Source organism: Barbus barbus (genome assembly GCF_936440315.1).
Source record: "Barbus barbus genome assembly, chromosome: 43".
Taxonomy (NCBI): domain Eukaryota; kingdom Metazoa; phylum Chordata; class Actinopteri; order Cypriniformes; family Cyprinidae; genus Barbus; species Barbus barbus.
This window is the reverse complement of record NC_136721.1, coordinates 22,097,240-22,112,519: the sequence shown is the minus strand read 5'-3', so window position 1 is coordinate 22,112,519 and position 15,280 is coordinate 22,097,240. Positions and strand designations below refer to the sequence as shown.

At 36.6% G+C, this 15,280-nt stretch overlaps 1 protein-coding gene across 2 annotated transcripts in view; it reads left to right on the top strand.

Moving 5' to 3' along the window:
- LOC306862070 (collagen alpha-1(V) chain-like) overlaps positions 1–7,518 on the top strand; it is a 97,645-nt gene extending 90,127 nt beyond the window's left edge. Inside the window, exons 62-66 of one of the 2 annotated variants that reach the window (XM_079404675.1) lie at positions 466–727; positions 1,648–1,760; positions 3,528–3,596; positions 6,865–7,098; positions 7,234–7,518. In XM_079404675.1, coding sequence (XP_079260801.1) covers positions 466–727; positions 1,648–1,760; positions 3,528–3,596; positions 6,865–7,098; positions 7,234–7,380 — 825 coding nt within the window. In that variant the 3' untranslated portion in view covers positions 7,381–7,518. Of the gene's footprint in view, positions 1–465; positions 728–1,647; positions 1,761–3,406; positions 3,476–3,527; positions 3,597–6,864; positions 7,099–7,233 lie in introns of both variants that reach the window. The other variant, XM_079404674.1, reaches the window with a different exon arrangement.
- The last annotated feature ends 7,762 nt before the right edge of the window (positions 7,519–15,280 follow it).

Genomic DNA, 15,280 nt, shown 5'->3' with positions numbered 1-15,280 from the left:
CACCCTAGCAACCACTTAAAAACCAACAGCCACTCAGAACACCTTAGCAACTGCTTAACAACACCCTAGTAACCACCCAAACGTTGTGACAAAGTTTGGATGGCAAAGCTACACTTACATTTTCCAATTATTTATTAAAAGCCTAGCAAATACCAAACAGACATTCAGAACATCTTAGCAACTGCCTAACAACACCCTAGTAACCACCCAAATGTTGTGACAAAGGTTGCATGGCCAAGCTACACTCACATTTTCCAGTTTTTTAGTAACAGCCTAGCAACCTCCTTACAACACTTTAGCAACTCAAAGTCACTCAAAACTCAAAACACCTTAGCAACTGCTTAACACCAACACCTAACAACCACCCAAACATTTTGATGGCGAATTTTGCATAAGCTTGCAGCACTAACCTGTGCTCTAAATAACGCACTTTATGTGAAGATTAATGGTTGTTTTCTTGTCTAGGGTCCACCTGGTGATGTCATCCACCCTCTGCCCATCCAGTCCAGCCCCAAACGGGCAAAGAGGAACATTGACGCCAGCCAGATGATGGACGACGCTGCAGACGCCAACTACAAAGACTATGAGGATGGCATGGAAGAGATATTCGGCTCTCTGAACTCGCTCAAACTAGAGATTGAACAGATGAAACACCCGCTGGGCACACAGAGTAACCCCGCCCGCACCTGCAAAGACCTGCAGCTGTGCCACCCAGATTTCCCAGATGGTGTGTATCACACACACACACACACACACATTTTCAAGTGTGTTAATGACAAAGCATCAGGAAAAACAACAATAACAAAGAGAGACAGAGGGTAACCATAATGCTAATGAAATTAACAAAGAGAAAATGTGAAGCTCTAGCAACAACCCACAACACCTTAGTTACAGCCTATCAAATAACTAGAACACATTAGTAACCAAACCGCATCCTAGCAACCACTCAAACGTTAAGGTGATGCATTGTGCACGGCCTAGCACTACTCATGTTTTCCAATAGCGGCTTAGCATCCTTCTAGCAACCACCTAGATCATTCTTGTAGCAGCTCAGAACACAGTTAGCAGCTGCCTAACAACACCCTAGTAACCATGCAAACATTTATGTGGAGAGTTTTGCAGTTTACAGTAGTAATGGCCTGGCAACCACTTTGCAACACTTTAGCAAGTATCCAAAATGTTCACGCAACACCCAAAGTCATGATGCAAATAAAATAAAATAAATAAATAAACCTTGCACTATAGATGTAATAACATAATTTAATACATTTAAAAATGCATTTAATTAAAATTACAAAGCAGTAGAAAACTTCCTGGTAAATTTCCAAAAACTTTACAAAAATTTCAAAGATTTTCAAAAAAAGTTTTCAAAACAATTCTGGAAAGTTTCCAAAAATTCTGTAATGCTTCTGAAAACTTACTTACTTTTTCTGCCTCTTTGCAACCCTAATTATGATTTGTCCAAGAATTATTTTCATTTGGAGGCTTTAAGTGAATGCATAGTGACATACACAATTCATTTTAATGATTAAGTGCCAAATCATATAATTAAAATAATCAGATTCTCCGCCCTGTATTAAATGCGTCTCGTTTGAAAATATCAGCAATACATAAAGCTCACGATGGCCCTTGTTTCTCTGTTTTCAGGTGAATACTGGATTGATCCGAACCAAGGCTGCTCCAGAGACTCTTTCAAAGTGTACTGTAACTTCACAGCAGGTGGAGAGAGCTGCATCTTCCCTGATAAAAAGAGCGAAGGGGTAAGAAATGTTCTCCTGACAGCCACAAAGCAGAACACTTTGGGACGGCTTCCCACAAGTCCACATCAACCAGTGTAAAACAGCTTTAATGTCAGAATCTATAAGCACAACACTACTTTAAAAAGCATCATATCAAAATTAAGACGAACACACACTAGATTCAGCTCACAGTTTATAGTCCACGGATTCCTGAAAAACCTCCAGAGAGAAATTGTTCAGCTTAACATGCAGAGAGGACTAGAGGTACAGTCTGTTCAATATGTCACACTGTCTTAAGGTCACATCTGATTTAGAGGGTTTTTTCCACTGAAAATCTATGAGAAGTCATACCCTGCACATCACTATGACATATTGAACGACCTGTACTTTCTTTCACATCAACCTGAATAAGGTCTATACCACCTATTCAGCTGTTCAAAACTAGTCAGAAGCACCATTCCTGAATATAATGAGGGTTCTTGCATCCTAGTCTTTAATGATGTTTGTGTATTAGATTCTGCACACAAGTGTGACGAGTTATTTGCCTTAATGAGTCTCAGAAGCGTCACTGATGGGTGTGAAGGTGACTCTCAGCACTAACTTCAGTTCTTCCACAGGTTCACTCTTCACACCAGCAGATGCAGACAACAACAAACAAAGAAAACCTCCTCAGGCTTATTCTCACCTCACAAAAATATTTTCCAGGGCAAGCTTTAAATTCAAACCAACCCTTGCATCCTGCTGAACTGCTCCACACCAGATGCAAAAAAAAAAAAAAACTCAAAAATGTTTTTTGTCGGTCATATTTGAGTTCTAGGTTTTTTTCCCGTTGATTTCAGGATGAAAGCAAAATCTGTATCATAAAAACTGAAAAATGTAATTATATTACTATTATTTTATGCATTTTTATACCTACTTTTTAGGTTTTCAAGTGGCACTTTTGTAGTTTGCACAAAAAAATCATTATGTAATTATACTATTCATTTTACATTACATTTACATTTAGTCATTTGGCAGACGCTTTTATTCAAAGCGACTTACAATTGGGGATACAAAAAGCGATTCATCTTGAAGAGGCAATCAGACAGAGTCTCAGTCATTGTTCAAATACGTACAAGCTAGTAAGAGAAGGAGAGAAAGATAGAGGGCAAGATTAAGGTTTTTTTTTTTTTGAGTTTAGGATGAAGTCAAGTACTGCCGAAAGAGTTTTCAGTTGTTGCTTGATGATTGACAGGGAATTTTATTCAAATTATACTATTCATTTTATATCAGTTTTGTAAACCTTTTTAGAGTATATAGTGACTTAGTTCGCTCAGCAAAAAAATTAATACAAATTAAATATTATTATTACATATTTAATTATAATTCGATTTGATTATAGTTATAGATTGGATAATAGTTATGCACTACTCACTTTCATAGGATTGTATTTTGTTTATTGTAGGGCTGTAGGTTTAATGTGTTCATTTATGGCAATAGCCTAAGACGTCTATTTGTCCATTGTGCAAACTGTCTGCAAGAACATGTCTTATGTGAAAGCCTCTGCCTCGGACAGATTGACAACTACACTGCAAAACAGATCAAAAATATTCCCACAGGCTACGTGTTACTGTACTTCCTGTCTGTCTGTCTTCAGTATTGACTCTAGATGACTCTCTCTCTCTCAGGCCAGACTCACCTCTTGGGTGAAGGAGAATCCAGGGTCGTGGTTCAGTGAATTCAAACGTGGTAAACTGGTAAGAGTGACTCCTCTTTCTTGTCCTCCTGAAATAGTCTCCTATTTTACAGAGCAAAATGGCTCGCTGGCCCAAAGACAGTCCAGGCACATGGTATAGTCACTACAAGAGAGGGTCCATGGTAAGTAGGAGTACATGAGAGAACGGGCCGGTACCGAGGGTCCACAGATCCTCAGTATTTCCGGACCATCGGTCTCTTGGCGGCCCGTGCTTCTGCATGCTTCTCGGATCCCTTCATGGCCAAGCATGGTCATCATCAGAACAGCAGCAAAAAGTGTGTTTGCTCAGACTTATGGGTAATCTGAGGATTGTGGGCGGAGACGTCAGTCAGTCTGTTGCCCTAGCAAAAAGACTCAAGAAAGTGATTGACATAAACGCTGACTTACCCTAGAATTTGTAGATTTGTTCATATGAAAGGTCTGACTGATGGAATCCAACCCGTCTTCTGTTCCTGTAAGCTTGAGGAAGTCACCTTGAAGTGACTGAGACCACTAACACACGATTGTCGCTCTGCTCCAAATGCTAGTGAGATGCAAAAGGTGTATCGAACAGCTTCTATTTAAGATACCTTGTTATAGAACTGCATGCATCCTTTGCATCGAAAACGGTCGGAATGTGATGAGCTTAGTGAAAAGCTGTGTATAGATGTTTTTTTTTTTTTTGCAGGATTAAAAAGGTTTAATAGAAAATAGTTCAATCTTAAAAATACACTATTTAACAATGCATGTAGATGATCAAATCAAGAAAATTGGAATCAATTGTAACTATAGGTCAAGTTAGTAATGTACTTTTTATATAAAAAAAGAAGTAAAAACCCAACCTTTAGTCAATATTAACATTTTAATTGGACTAAGTTTCAATATAAAGCAAAAATCATGTATAAGATACAAGACAATAAAAGTCATTTTAAGGCAAACTTACATGAAAACTTTTGAACTAAATTAATTAACTGAAAATTAATTAACTCAATATATTATTAAAATCTATGTTGTATTTAACTTAATACTTAACCATAAAATATTATTAAATTAATTTTTTTCTGAGGTAAAAAGTATGAATAACCTTATTTATGATAAAAAAAAAAAAAACAGTACAAGAAGTCCTTATGTCATGCTTCATTATATATATATTTTGATTATATTTAAATTCTGGCTAATGAAGATCATTTCAAATCAGTCAATATGAGGCAGTGTTAGTTAAGTATCATTGATGTACTATTACAGTTTTATTTAATATTTTGAATTAATTTTATTTTTAGATATTCACTTTTCACTTTATATTTAAAACATTGTATGAAAACAACAAAATATACGGTGGCCGAGAGAGCTCAACGTGCTGCAAATAGAAAAAAACACCTGCAAATTAAGAAAACAACTTCCTCGATTTTACAACACGTGCTGCAAATGCTCACAACACAAGCAAAAAAAACGCACTGCAAATAGAAAAAAAACACCTGCAAATTAAGAAAACAACTTTCGTCAATTTGAAAACACACGCTGCAAATGTTCACAACAAAACCAAACAAAGAAACATTTTATTTAAAAATTGATTTGGTTGTATTGTGAGCATTTGCAGTGTGTTTCTTTATTTGTTTGTGTTTGTGAGCATTTGCACCACCTGCTGTCAAACTGATGAAGACGTTTTCTGGATTTGCTGGTGCTTTTTCTATTTGCATGTGTCTTCTGAAGTTGCAGCGTGTTGAGCTCTCTCGGCAACTGTAAAAATTTGTTTTAGTTTTTATAAATTTTGATTTCTTTTATTTATTTTAGTACATCAAGGTAACTAAATGAAAATGAGAAAGGTTGGCAACTCGCAGAAGCAAGTTTTCATAGTATTCATAAGTAGTTTCAAGTATACAGACATATAGTTTTAGTTAACTGTAATAAATTTAGCTGCCTTAGAAGATAGGCAGTACACAATCACTAGCGTTTGGAGCAGAGCCTTTGTGTCCGTGGCAGATCGCAGTCACTGAGCTTCTGGGTTCAGTCTCTCTTGGCATTCAACTGTGATCATGAGGTAATGTGGCAATGGGCAGGTGTTCATGGTGGGTTGCATGCATGCATGCAGAGTCAATGCATATGAGTGTGTGAGAGGACCTCCTAATCGTAAGTATATAATTATGTGTGTGTCAGTGTGTATGTGTGCATGGAGCATGCGCTCGCTCTCTCAGTCAGTCACATATGTGTGTGTTTGTGGATCAGAGGAGATGGAGTTTTCTTCTAAACATGGGTTGGTATATTCAAGAATGAAAACAAAACATTTGCATATTTCCGGAATGCAAATGTTGCATCACACCACAAGGGGAGAATTTGCATTTAAACCAGTACAACGCATTTGAATACATTAGGGATATTTTTCAGTGGAGTCTGTAACAAAACCAGTTTATCTTTCATGTTTGAATGTGTAAATGAATTTTGGTGTTTAATACATGCAGAGCAGATCTGTACTGGGAAAAGAGTTTCCTGCTCTTGCCTGACTGATGAATCAAGAGTGTTTAGACACTGTAGACACAGATCAATGTTTTAGCCACATATAAACTTGTATGAGGTGATTTTGCTTGCTTTCTATTTTTTTTAGCAAAGATGCATTTATATGATCAGAAGTGACAGTAAAGACATGTATAATGTAAAAAAAATGCATTACATATAAATGTTGTTTTCAGTAAATATAAAGCAACACAACTGTTTTCAACATTGAAAATAATCTTTCTTGAGCAGCGAATCATATTAAAATAATTTTTGAAGGATCATGTGACACTGAAGACTGGAGTAAGGATGCCAAAAATTCAGCTTTGATCACAGAAATAAATTACATTTTAAAATCTAATCAAATAGAAAACAGTTATTTGAAAATCCCACAATATTGCTGATTTTACTGTATTTTTGATCAAATAAATGCAAAATGCAAACTTTTGAACGGTACTGTATATGCATATTTGTTATAGCGAAGTATTTATTCCAAAAAATTGACAATGGTTTCTGACAAATAATTGACAACTAATTTCACAGCAAATACAAAATTGCCTTTTTTATGTTTTGTTTTTGAGTAAAATATTTTAAAAATGTTCTTTTAAACAAAATAAATTTACTTAAGAAGAAGAATATAAGAATTAAGTCTTATTTTCAGGTAATATATTTTGTTTCTGTAACACTTTGGTAATTGTTTCTTTTTTATTATTATTATTTTCTAACACTTCACCTGAAATATTCCTCAAACAAGAACTAACTTTTTTTTTGGCCATTGTAAGTTTTGAACCCAAATCTAAAACAAAAGTGATCATAAAGTAGCGTAGGATCGGAGGGGTGTGATGTGTAGTTTTCAGCAGAACCTCTAGGGGGCGTTTGTTTGGCAGTTATCTATACCGCACCGCTCTCTGATTGTCTGCACAGCTCTCATACGTGGATGCGGAGGGCAATCCGATCGGAGTGGTCCAGATGACGTTCCTGCGTTTACTCAGTGCCACAGCTCGGCAGAACCTGACCTACAACTGTTACCAGTCGGTGGCTTGGCACAACCAGGACTTGGACTCTTACGATAAAGCCATCCGCTTCCTGGGTTCCAACGATGAGGAGATGTCTTACGATAACAACCCGTACATCAGAGCCGCCGTCGACGGATGCGCGGTAAGACCCGGAAATACTTGCTGAATTCAGAACTGTATACTAACCTTAAAAATACTCCGTAATATTATGCGGTTTCCGAATTGTGAAGTCGTTTTTAGCAAGTTTAAACTGAAAACTCTTTCTTTCCTCCCGCAGTTGAAAAAGGGTTATGAAAAGACTATTCTTGAGATCAACACACCGAAAGTGGAGCAGGTACCGTTTGTTGACATTATGTTCAACGATTTCGGCGGAGCGACGCAGAAGTTCGGCTTTGAGGTCGGACCGGCCTGCTTCATCGGCTAAGACTGCTCAGCGAGCACACGCGAACGAAACATATTCATTTTCTCCGAAAACAAAACACAAGAAAGAAATAGGACGACTTATTTGTAAAGTTTTGTGTTTCCAAACAAACCCAACAGATGCCAAAGTAAGGATCAAAAAAATTGGAAGAAATAATGGATGTCCAAACAATGGGTTCTTATAACAGAGCAACCTTTTTAACCTCAGTCTACCCTCTGCATCACATGCAAGTTTTGAAACTGGATGAGGTCATCACTCGTGTCTCTCCCAGCCCCGCCCACTTTATGCTCATCTGACTCTTTGCCCCTCCCACTGGCTGTATAGACAGATTAGATCCATCCTTTTATTTCCCTCCTCTTCTTGGACTTGTAGCTCTACACACGTCCAGTTGGGACTTTCTCATGAGAAATCTTTTCTGTTGGTTTATTTGCTTGGGTTTTGTGTTGTTCCTCTTTCCACTTCTAAGCTTTATTTTTTTTTGTGCATACTTGTCTTCCATTCCCTGGAATGGTGATTTTATATATATATATATATATATATATATATATATATATATATATATATATATATATATATATATATTTTTTTTTTTTTTTTTTTTTTTCTATGTTTGTAAGTACTTTCTGTATATTTTTTTCTCCGGTGAACTGTTTTTTTTTTTTTTGGTTCTGGCTTCAAAACATGCATGTGAACCCATTGAGCGATAAGGACAGAGCTGCTGGTTATTGGAAAAAAAATCAAATCTCCCCCCAAATAAGAGCCTGAGGAAATTTCCAGTGAATCTGAAGAAGAGAAAATAAAGGAAATGATTAAAATACGAGAAAAAAAGCAACTGCAACATCAACAAAATGTCTTATTCCAGATGTGAACAACGTCTTTTTGTAATTTAAACAACAAAATGACAATAAAAGTAAGAAACAGCCGTAATGTGAGCATTAATTTGCTACCTGTCATGTTGAAGTGGCTTCCGTGGGTCTGTGAGATCGCGACCCGCGTGTATGAGGAGAATCTTTGATCTGATGTTCATGACTCGGTGCTTCCCTGTATCAGAAGAGCACACCATCACACTGAGGAAACACAATATCGGTAAACTAGGTGCTATTTCCTTCTGTCTGTGGTGCTAAAAATATATACCTTTTTTCCTGTACTTGTTTGTTGTAATTGAAAACGGCTCTGCGGTGATGCCCAAGCGGTTCCACGTCTTCTGTCAAAGTCCTAGCTTTGCTTCCCGAGGTGGGGAAGTGTTTTTATGCATGCCGTAAAATCATATTCATTTATAGATGAGAACACGTTTTTCTTCTGTTATCATTCCTCACCACGTCTGACCATGTCCAGATTGTTATGTGGTCCTCCAAAGTCTTTATAGCTTACACCTCACATTACAACGTTCTGAAATGGTTAAACGGAGCACAATTACTGTTAATGCTGTTGTGATTGAGGTATCACATGTAACGTGGATCCTGGAATGTAAAGTGTTACTCTAGCTAACAGAAGCGATGGAAATGAAATGCCTTTTCACCCACTAAAAGTTTTAGCATTTAAAACCGCTCTGGAGAATTAGCTTGGGACCTTTTTGGAGGGTTCTGTGAATATTTTAACCAAAATGCTTAGAGGAATGAATAGTTAACTCGACTGCCGATTTCAGCTTTCCTTCCAAAGAGATTTCTCTTAATTTAAGAGACTTGAAGACCAAGAATCAGATTGTCTTGTGATTATTCAAGTATGTTGTACATTGCAAAATTTCGCTAGCGTATATTCCTTCACCTGTTGTCATTGACTAGAGCCATCTTGTTATTCATCTATCACAACTTTTGCCACTAGACATTTTCCTGCACTCTTTTGTTCTGCTTTTTGACCACTAGACCTGCTACTGCAAGCTCTTGCTCTAATTGTTTTGATTAAATATGACTTGAACTGTTTCTTTTAAGAGGATTCAACATGGAATATGCGGTTTTGACACAATTTTACCAGTACGAAACAAATTTCAACCGATTCTTCTGTAAATTTCAAAACCAGCAGTAATGCTGCCAATAAAGTTTATTCTGTTTTGTTTTTTTTGTCTTTGTAATGTTTGTTTGTTTGTTTGTTTTTGCGGTCGTGTCAAACCTGTGTACGAGAAGATAGAAGAGATATTGGTTTTGTGTCAATAAATTCAGGTTTACTGTGTCCACCCACCCTTGTATGTCTTTTGAAGCATTAAAACTTTTCTGTATGCATGAAAATGTTAAGCTTTCTCTTCATGTTTCTTCCCACAGCCAAATTTCTTTTTTTTTTTTATCAGCCGTATGAGATATCCGCTCAGTGCTCCGATGAAAACAGCCCTGTCCTTCATTGTGAAATGGAGAGAGAGCGATGTTTGTTGTAACTCTCTACCAAAGCCCATGTTCCTTTGTAGTATATTTATTGTATTATTTAAAAATAATAAATGTTAATTGATACCAGTAGTGTTCTTGATATCTGATAAATTTATATCTGATATCAGATATACATCTGATAACTGTTATCACTGTGATACATTATGTAGAGTTGCAGAAGAGGAGACGCATGGACATGTCAAATACTCAAGTGAAATGAAGTTTAAGGATATCACTGGTTATCTGGAACAAAGCCTGAAAAAGCTTTTCTTAACGTATGAGATAAACAAACCAGAAAGTGACTTGCTTTAAGCTGGAATGGTCCTTGTATGATTGTTATTTTGGTGAGTATTTTGACGAACAAACCTGATGATCATGTTCTGCAGCATGACTTGAGATGATCCACTGAGGATCTTGTGCTTCAATGGAACAAGAGCTTCTGCCCACCTGTACAAAGAAACACATTTACTTGATTAGACACACAGAAATACTTCTTACATTATAAAACATAATCTTCTGAGAGTTTTGGACCCCACCATTGAAGAAAAATCCAAGGATGTAAAAACTGCAAACATCATGGAACAAGTTGATATTTTAGTATAGCTGTGATGCATCTAAATTGGGACATTTTTTCCCAGTCATTTCAAATTTACCTGAATTAACCAGATTTTTTTTTTTTTTTTTTTATGAAATATTTCTTAAGTTTTCCTAAAACTGCACTTTGGAATCTAGAAAATGAAGCAGTTTAAAGACATTTTTTTTTTTTTACGTCTTTACTATTGTTATAAAATGAGCAGAAAATAAGAACGAGCAACTGTATCCAAACATTTGACTGCAAAGTACAACTTGCTCTAACTTCAGTCTATGCCTTAAAAAAAAAAAAAAAAAAGATTTATCCAGTTTTTTCTTATTTGCCCAATATTAAATATAAATCGAATCAAGATCGTTCTCTATAACTGAAGGTAGTAAAGTGCACACAGACAGCTGTAATAACCCAGAGCTCAGTGGCTGGAGTCTTTTTCTCAAGAGCCCGTGTCACTGGCCTAGATCCATCTCAAACAGCCCCGACTGCAGGACGGGGCACTGGAGCAGGGAATATTAACATATCCGGCACGTCAGCCCATCTCAACTGTGAGAGACCACAATCACACAGCTCACTGTTACTGATCCAGACAGTTCAAGAAGAAAACTTCATCTAATTCCTCTTATTGCTGGCAAACCTGGTTCATTCAGTTTGTCTTTAATTAAGGTTTCATTGCTAGGTTATAAAATTAATACTCCTGCAATATTTACTCAAATGCAGATTCTGCTCTAAAATTTTGCTCCAAAATATCAAAACAATTGAAGTTTAAAGTGAGCCAACCAGAAATAAACTACACTGACTATTCAAATGACATCAACAAAACCAGCACAGAACTAACAGCAAAGACTGCTATTAGTATATAGAGCTAACAGTTTCATCCGTGGAAAGAGGTTATATAAACAACATGTCACGTGACATTACTTTTACCTCAGGAAAGTCTCTCAATGTCCACATCAGTTCGCTAGACAAAAATATTTTAGCTGAGGTATTTTACACAAAATGGATTAAAATACAAGATAAACACCAGTGGATAACTGTAAACATACAAAGCAATGAGGTCATTCAAAAACAGCATATTGATTGAGATGTTTATCGTTGAATACCGTTTCATATATTACATAATGATTAAAAAAAAATAGTAGACAGTAGCCTATGCAGTATAGGCCTACAATAAACAGTATGCCAGTATTTATATACTCCATTTTTATTTTAGCTCCTACTGAAATACTGTATTCTTGCGACTGATAGACGGCCAGCGATCAAAGCAGAGAGGACGTCATGAAGAACAGCTACAGAAATAAAGTTTCCTATAATTTATGTACAGCATGAATGAAAGAGTAAAGCCGTAACAGCAAGCATGGCCTTTAGGAGTGTTTGAAATGAAGGCGCACTGCGAGGACACTGGGGTGCGATCACTCTCACCGACAGACAGGAACGCTTTGAAATGGAAAGTGCACCTTTGACGATATTACAGGCAGAAGTATCTGTGGAAGTGAATTGAAGGAATGTGCTTCACATTAAGAGAAGCAAGAGTACATTTCTCTATCACAGCCTGTGGAAGGAGGGATGAACTCACAGAAGAGAGAGAGCGAGAGAGGTGCAGGAGGAGAGACGCGTCTGATGTGTAAATTCATCAGTCTCTCTGTGTGATGTTCATCTCTGGAGACTCAGGGACTCATTTACAATCAAACCACACATGATTAAGCTCATCTATCTGTCTATCTATCTATATCTATCTATCTATCTATCTATCTGTATACTGTCTATCTATCATCTATCTGTCTGTCTGCCTGCCTGTCTGTCTGTCTGTCTGTCTATCTATCTATCTGTATACTGTCTATCTATCTACCATCTGTCTGTCTGTCTGTCATCAGTAGATTGTTAGCACTGGTCTGTAGGTCTTGTCTGATCAAAGTGACACACAGCAGTGCTACGATCAGTGGTGAGGCACACTTGTACATTTGATTTAAACTTGATTTATAAGCGTTTTGAAAAGTGGGGACATGGGTCAATGTCCTGAAAAGTCACCTTCACCTTGTAATACCCGTGTCATACCTGTGTCGTTATACAAATTTATGTCCTCATTTGTCACAAAAACACTGTCTTTTATACGCACATATATGCTCTCGTCTCATTCTTTCACACAGAATCACACTCTTCCTCTCCCTAAAGTAGAATGGAAAAGTAATTGAACCAATCATGAGGCTGATGGGCTGATAATCCTGATGCTGCATTTTCTGAACTTTCAAACTCAAAGTCTGTGAAGGCAGGAACAACGTGAGATGAAGAGGGATGTGATCTCACTGGGAGAGATACATCCACTGTCAAGAGGATCAAGCCGCATATAAGCATCCTAATACAACATCCTGATGAGCCCTGGAGCAAGAATATCAGCGTCCATGTTACGCAGCCAGAGAACAAAAAGATGAATTATTACAGAGGCCAAACTTGCCGTTAATGACAGGTGAATGAAAGGGTGCATTTGGCCCCACTTTGATCAAACTGTTTTTTAATTATTCATCTGCAGACGAGGTGTCATCTCCTCTTCCTTCTCCTGTTCCTGTCATGTCGTACAACAATTGCTCCTCACGGAGTGAAAGATCACTTGATGAAAACTGAAGGCTCTTTGTGTCAAGGAGAAATTGCATCATCAGACGATGAGAGACGCACAGAAGTTTGTCTTGATCACAGCACTGAAACGAGGCAAAAAACAGCCAAACAAACCTGAATTAACCTGACGAGTCAGGGCAAGAGGTTTGAGTGAGTGCTGACAGGAACAATTTAAAACACATCAAAGAATCTGGTCAAAGTCATGGCATACTGGTTCTGGTAAAAGCCTGATATTTGATACTGTATTTACAATATATCAAATTATATACATAAACTACCATTCAAATGTTTGGAGTCTGTACGTTTTTGTTTTTAAGGAATTAAAACACTTAAGCAAGGATGCATTGATCAAAAGTGACATTAAAGATGTTATGACAAAGGCATATTGTTGTTAATTCTATTTAACTTTCCATAAAAATATTAAGCAACTCAAATGTTTTCAACATTGATAATATAAGTTAATGCTTCTTGAGCATCAAATCAGCACAGTAGATTGATTTCTGAAGAATCGTGACACTGAAAACTGAATCATGATTTTGTATCACATTGTCAATAACTGTTTCTGCAAGTAACATCGATTAGCCAGCAGGTGGAAAAGAAGAACTGTCTTTATGAGCAGTCAACACCTAATTTATTCAACCGATTCATTAAAAACAATTAATTATTTCAGGAATGAAACAAGTGACTGCCTTTATGAGTGAGTCATTAAATGATTCACTCAACTGATTTGTTCAAAAATACTCATTCATTCAGGAATGAATGAGTGAGTCATTAAATCATTCATTCAACCGATTGGTTCAAAAACACAAACTTGTTCAAGAACGCAACAAGAGATTGTATTTAATTCGCTGAATCATTCATTTAACGGAATCATTAAAAACAAGAGACTGTCTTTATGACTGAATCATTGAGTCATATATACGTTCAAAAGCATTTAGAAAAAAAAATATCCTCTATTACTGTGTGTTGCAACAGTTTAGAAACTGGAATGCAACTGGAAATATTGCATTAGAAAGATGCTCAAAAATTAACTTCTTGTTCATTGAATTGGTTTATAAAAGCAAAATCACACAAACAACGGTCTCAGCTTCTCAGAAACAGCCCAAGCTGTTGTTGCTGACATGTTTCGAATTAACGGAAGCTATAAAAAATCTTTTGTTATATTACAAAATAAGTGATGCTAATAAAAAAACGAATGTAAAGTTTATTTTGTTGGGCTGCTCATTTGTAAATTCCATTTGCAAATTCGCTCAGTAATCATTAACCAACAATTTGTTTACAAAACAAACCTCCCTACTCCAAGCTGCACACTCTTCCTCCTGCTCTCTTCCTCTTCCTCTCTCTCTGATTGTTTGCTCTGAGAAGAGCAGCCGGAGGATTAGAAGACGTTTAACAGCCCACCTGATCCTCAGCACACACAGATGGTGATGCTGACCATGTTTTCCACTTCAGCACGAGAGAGTGAATGAGGACAGAAAGAGCAGATAGACGGATTAAATGGATCTTTATAGCAGCTGAGCTCCCGAAATGAGACACACTAGCTTTACTACAAAGAAGGACAGTGAAAAAAGAGATATGCATGTACTGCGCGGTCAACAAACCTTCACCTCTGCTCTCTCTCTCTCTCTCTCACCTCAGTGTCATGAATGTTGTTGATTAACAAAGTGACATATTGCACAGTGCGCTAACTGAATGTTTTAATGAGCTTTTAACAGTCCTGTCAAGTCAGGTTTAGTCATGTCATCTTCCAAGTTTTAAGTTTCTTTTCAACCCTGCACTTGTTTTTTGTCAAAAACTCAAGAGCTCTACCTTACAAATGAAGACACAAGAGAAAAAAATTATCTTGGCATGTCAAAATAGAAATCATACATGAATCAACAAATAAGCAAACTATGAACAGACAGGAAACAAATGGAATACAGAAGAAAACAGTCCAAAACCATTACAAGAGGTTGGATTTGAACTATGTTGTTAATTGATTAACATTTGATTTAAATTATATGATATGCTGGTCACAATTAATTAAATATACATACGTTTTTGCTGAGAAATGTATTTATAACACTACATTATTGTGGCACATTATAATTGCAATATTTTCTATTTTCTAATGAATTAAAAAATTATAATGTTTATACTGTACTCTGCCATTCAAAAGTTTGGGATCAGTAAGATTTTTAATACTATTTAAAGAAATCTCTTATGCTCATCAAGGCTGCATTTATTTGATCAAAAATGCAGAAAAAACAGGAATACACAAAACCAGTAATAAGAGTCCATTTTTTGGCCAAGATACAGCTATTTGAAAATCTGCAATCTGAGGGTGCAAAAACATCAAAATATTGAGAAAATCACC